Source organism: Brassica napus, chromosome C1 (assembly GCF_020379485.1).
Source record: "Brassica napus cultivar Da-Ae chromosome C1, Da-Ae, whole genome shotgun sequence".
In the NCBI taxonomy this organism is placed as follows: domain Eukaryota; kingdom Viridiplantae; phylum Streptophyta; class Magnoliopsida; order Brassicales; family Brassicaceae; genus Brassica; species Brassica napus.
In genome coordinates this window covers 12,691,481-12,697,480 of record NC_063444.1, presented here as the reverse complement: position 1 = coordinate 12,697,480, position 6,000 = coordinate 12,691,481, and the positions used below count along the sequence as shown (strand labels likewise).

At 39.6% G+C, this 6,000-nt stretch overlaps 1 protein-coding gene across 1 annotated transcript; it reads left to right on the top strand.

The window, feature by feature from the left end:
- Nucleotides 1-4,826: 4,826 nt before the first annotated feature.
- BNAC01G16160D lies at nt 4,827-5,400 on the top strand. Its single transcript, XM_013816074.3, has one exon. The coding sequence runs from the start codon at nt 4,893-4,895 to the stop codon at nt 5,355-5,357; it is 465 nt and encodes a 154-aa protein (XP_013671528.2). The 5' UTR covers nt 4,827-4,892; the 3' UTR covers nt 5,358-5,400.
- Nucleotides 5,401-6,000: the final 600 nt, after the last annotated feature.

The window sequence follows — 6,000 nt, the reverse complement described above, 5'->3', positions numbered from 1 at the left end:
CTGATCAGGACTTGATAGCTCACAGATGTTACACATGCCATGATCAGCTTACTTCAGTGCTCAGAAAAACCTAACGTCCTCATTGCCTGCTTCAGGAAGGACCACTCCACACGATCATACGCCTTGGATATATCAGTCTTCACTGTAATAAATTCCTCGGAGCACTTGTTGTTTGAGTTAAACGCATGTAACAGCTCGTGTGCGATCATTATATTGTCATGAATGATCCGGTCCTCAATGAAGGCTGCCTGCGTTTCTGATATGATAGAAGGAAGTATTCTTTTGAGCCATTTCGCAAGAATTTTGGTTATAATCTTGAATGCCAAACTGCAAAGGCTAATAGGCCTGAAGTCCACTAGTTTATTTGCATTCAACTTCTTTGGAATCAAACAGATATTGGTGCTGTTAATTCCATCTTCTAGGACTCCGTCTCGAAAAAACCTTCGTACCATCTCAGTAATGTCACCTCCCACCGATTCCCAAAAGTGTTGGTAGAAGAAAGCACTCATCCCGTCAGGCCCTGGGCATTTCTGAGGGTTCGTTTCAAACACAGCCCGCTTTACTTCCTCCATTGTGACTTCTTCCAACATTTTCTCATTCTGCTCCTGAGATACCGATGGGGGTATTTCTTCCCAGACTTGTAACTGAATTCCAACATCTTCTGATGCAAATAACGACCTGAAATAAACCTCAACTACCCTCCCAAGATCGTTTTCTTCAAACCACTCCTTTCCTTCCTCGTCAATAAGGTTGTGAATATGATTCTGAGCCCTTTGGTTCTTCGTGGTGGCATGAAAGAATCTTGTGTTCCTATCTCCAACCTTTAGCCAATCCAATCTGCTCTTCTGCTTCCAGAAGATCTCTTCATTATAGTATTCTTCATTGAGCTCCATTCTGAGCTGAGTGAGTTCCCCTGGGATATATAAGGTCCTATGGGACGCTTCATCCAACCTGTGATGTAGCTCCTGAATTCTGATTGCAAAGTTTGGTTTGGCTAACTTCTTCCAGTGCGAGATGGCTGTTCTACATTGCGAAACCTTCTGCATCAGCCCCAGCTGCCCGGTAGCTCCACTGGTCCAGCTTCTTCTAACTGTGTGTCTACAAAACCCTCCCTCGTGATCCACCACTTATCATATTTGAACATAGCTTTCTTTCTCCACTCAACACCATCAAGGAAGTTCATGACTGGACTATGATCTGAGCAACCATTCAGGAGATATCTTGCTGACGCAGGGGGAAATAGATTCAACCAGGCCTGGTTTGCTACCGATCTATCCAATCTGCACTGGACCAAGTCGTTGTTCCTTATACCATGCCAGGAGAGTTTGTATCCTCTATTCTGGATTTCCCAAAGGCCACAGTCAGTAAGCATCTGTCTAAAACCAGCTCCATCCTCTTCACTTCGTAAAGCACCTCCAGACTTTTCCGATTGATCCACGATCTCGTTGAAGTCACCAGTCAAGAACCAATGCTCTTTCCTGACCACTCCAATCTCTCCCAGACCTCCTGTCTGTACCCCTTAACTTGCTCACCATACACTTCAGTCAGAAAGAAAGCTTTGTCTTTCCACTGCACCTTTAGATCCATAAGCCTTCTGTTTGCCTGACACACCTCCACACAGCATGTCTCCTTCCATAACACTGCCAGACCTCCACTTTTACCACTCGGCTCCACCGTGGCAGATCATTGAACCCAAGTTTCACCAACACATCTTCCATATACCGTCTTCTGTTCTTTGTCTCACTGAGGAATATTATGTCAGGAGAATACACCCGGTGTATCTCCTGAAGTTGACGAACTGTAAGGGTATTCCCCAGACCCTGACAGTTCCAACTCAACATTCTCATAATTGAATTGAAGTTTTGGAATTAACCATCAACCCTTCTTCAACAATTTTTCCGCTTCCTAACATCATCCGCTGCGCAGAAGAATTGAACGTTTCACACAGCTCGAACACTTCCAAGGGAACGATAGCCGGCGACCTCCACCAGAAGACACGGCGCGGCCCCAGAGTCGAAAGCCAGATATCCATCGAATGGGAGATGCGATACTGGAAACAAAAAACGGACATGCAACTTCGAAAAGCCCACGATGCCAGAACGGAAACCAACCAAAATGATCAACAAAACAGAGCTTAAGAGCAAATCCCGACCGACGACGTGTCTGAAGGAACCACCGTCGTCGGCCGGAAACTTAGATCGGAAAATTGATACCAAAGGTTGAGAGAGGTCGGAGCTTTCTCTCTCTCGTCAACCCTCACTTGATTTATTGTGAATTTTATTTCGATTAGTATTATGCTTTTTTTTTTTGGTCAAATGATTAGTATTATGTTTAATTGGAAAAAAATAACAGTATTATGTTTAATTGCTATCAGTTTTAACATATATGTTTCTTAAATATTAAAATATGATTCCTTTTAATATTTTACCTATATGTTTCCTTTAACCTATTGTATTTTATATGCTTTTATTTTTAAAATTTCTAATTATTCAATCATACTCAATAATAGTTTTTTTTTTCTTTCTGTTAGATAGGCCTAAATAGTTTATACTTTTGAAAACTATCTTATTCTTATGCAATCATAATAAATAGTACTTACATTACATTTTCACAAAAATATGTATATTTACACCATTCATATGCGTTAAGATAATAACCGTTTTTATTACTTTTGTATAACTTTCTTTCTTCATTAATACAACTTGCTCCTCCATAGTGTAATTATAATATTAGTCTAGACATGTTGCAACACATTCTCATCCCATCATTTATATAATTTATTTGATTAACAGATGAGTTGCATGATTAGAAAAAGCGCGTGCCACATAGTTGAACCTGGATCGTCCTCTGCTTCAGAATCAGCAGTTCAACCCAGTTATTTGTTGAAACTCATCCAGTGAGAAGCGAAGAGGATGAGTCGCAAAGTGGAACAAAGCTAATACTTGCTATCGGTAAGAAACTGACGGCAGAAGAAACTGTTTATTAGCTTCGCAAAGTTGTGGCAACGAGCAACATGCAACTCAAATAGCCTGGGAAATTGAGACCCTTTATAGAATCCATGTCTACCGAACCCTGGAGACAAGACGCAATAGTTTCTATTTTAGTGAATCATACCGACATATTAATATGCATGATGCCCTTGTGTCTCGCAGGGACTAGCATATGTTGACTTTGTGGATGATGAGCACCTTGCTATAGCAAAGAACAGAAAGATGTTACTTGGTAAGAAGATCAGCATAGCACGGTCAAATCCAAAGAAGGGTAAAAAGGATTTCACTCGGCGTGGAAATGGTGAGAATCTGTCTCTTTCTGGTTTATGGATTACGTAGCAACTTGTGGTGCAATTAATATTAACCTGGGTATGATTTGCTTCCGTAGAAGGTTCGGGGAATTCAAAGGACGCATCCCAAATTTCTGACAAGGCGAAAGCATCTCTTGGTGGCGAAACTAAGGGTGAAAAGCGAGGAAATGAAGTGGAGGTGAGGGGTAAGAACACGTTCGCTGTCCCACGAAATGTTAAAGCACTCGGCTTCACGACACCCAAACCCATCGCAGCAGATGAGACGCCAAAATCAAATGACGAGTTCAGGAATATGTTCCTAAAAAAGTAAGGCTTTGGCTTTGGTCCCTTCTCTTCTCTTCCCCTGGATACAACTTCCTTGTTCTTCTTTTCTAAACGCACTCTGAAGTTGGAATTCAAACTGGTTTATAACAATTTATAAATCTACTTATGAATTAATTTTGCCTAGAATCCATGTCAATACTGAAATAAATCTTGATCTTACAGTTTCGAATATACCTAGCTATTCGCAGCGGAAAGATGAATAAACCAAATCGAGATTTCAGCACTCCAAACGTCGTGCCTCTACCGATATCCACATGCACACAAACTAGATCGATACGGGATGCTAGTGCCGCAAGAATGTGACAACGAACGGTTCGTCTCTAATTCTCTTAGTTTAGGTTACGGCTTATGTCTCGCTATTTTATTAACACAACACCTTGTGTCTTTTATAATACACGTACAATAACTTTAATTAAAGGTTAATGGACTTAGTCCAATCTAAGAAGAGATTACATTAATCATTCTTCTCGTAATTGCAAACGAGCATAACACATATGCATATATACATATAACATTTTATATTGTACATATCATATTACTTTAAACCTAAAATATTATTGATCTAGTTTGCTTAAGTGTGTGACCCTATAGGATCATATAAAATTAGTAATGAATTCTCAATCTATAGATTATAAGCGGTTTCTACCAAAATATTATAACCACCTAATTTTATACGATTGTCAAACCTCAACGATACTATTTTAACAAGAGTAAGTACAAATGATTTTAGGACATTCTCAGCAATGTCATAGACTGACAATATCGCATCTGCGACTCTCTCATGTGTTTAAGATAATTAGATAATCATCAATGACTAAACATACAGTTTGAAGTTATTGCTAGAAGACCATGTTTTCAGTCTGGTCATAATGTCTTTATCCGTCCATAGGATGCGTAAATCTTCTGCTTCTGGTATTTCGTTTGATGTTAATGCCATATAATCATGTGTTTTAAGAGCTTCACCGATAGTTTTACTTTAATTTAGAGGTATCTTTGGTAGCGATGGGCAAAGATGAACGTATCGACATAACTTGCATTTAGATAAAGAATGTCGTTATCATTAGTGGTAGGTGTGGTGTGTGGGGCCTCTGCAAGATGGTGATAAGAAAACGGTCACAAAGACCGAAAAAAATCACAAAAAGCTAAAGAAGATTTGATTATAGCTCCTTTTGACTTTTTTTTTTGTTGCAACGGTTACAAAAGTCACCTTTTGATACAAAAAGGCAGCAGTGTACCATTTCCTTAAGCCTAAAGGAGTATCCATCCAATGAAGGTTATGAAAGCAGTGAAGAAGCTCAAGTTCTGGTCAAGAAAGAAGAAGAAACACAAGCAAGCTTCCTCATCTTCTCAGCCACACCAATGCTATTGTGAGTACTCCTCCTCCGCAGTTTCAGCTCCTCTTCTTGAGCCAACAGCACCTCCTCTCTCGTTTTGGTTCGATGAAACTCAGCGTCTTTATGCGCCAGAGACATCATCAGCATCTCCTTGGAACACTCAGTTGCCTCAGAAACAAGAAGAAACCATCGTCGAGATAAAACCCTCGTCTCAAGTGTCTGATCTTCGCATCAATCAGTCTTATCAGCAGTACATGGTCCCGAATCCAAGTGTTGGTGTTCCCATCATCGTAGAAGCAGCTCCAGCCAAGAGATCATCAGGGGGAATATTCGGTTGTGTTATCGAGCTAAGCTCAAATGTAGTTCGTTGTTTCTTCCCTTGTTTTAGCCGCCATTAAGAAAACTATTTACGACAATAATTCATTATCTTTGACATGTTAATGTTACATGTGTTTTGTTTACATCTTCCTATTACATCATCATCATCATCATCATCATCATCGTATAAAACATTCCGACACAGAACCGATGAATGACACGTGGCAGATTATTTAATTAAACTCAGTCTTTAAAGCGTTTCACTTTCACTTTCCACATCACACACACTCATCAAACAACTTCGTCTTCTCAACGGAGATTAACTCCATATACCCCATACCCCCTTAAATGAATTCTTACTGCCACATCTCTATTCTTCCTACCCTTTTATCCTTGCACTCCCCAAACTAGCATTTCATTTATTCTCCAATTAAATAAACCAACCATAATTCAACAACCTACATGGCCCACAAAACAACCTTAACCAATCAGATTTCTCCTGATCCACATGTCTCCTTCTTCATCGTACAAGCTTTCTCCTCTCATCCTCCATTAGCGTTTTTTGAAGCTAAAAAAATAGGCAATTCAGGTTCGTTTTCGATGATTTTTTTTGTGATATTACATTTAAAAATCGTGTATATGATGGGTAACGTTAAGAAAGTAAGATTTGATGAAAATTTGAGAGATTAAAAACGAATTCAAAAACTGTGTTTAGGACTATCG

Coding starts and splice junctions, on each gene's coding strand:
- BNAC01G16160D (XM_013816074.3), top strand. CDS start 4,893: ATGAAGGTTATGAAAGCAGTGAAGAAGCTCAAGTTCTGGTCAAGAAAG.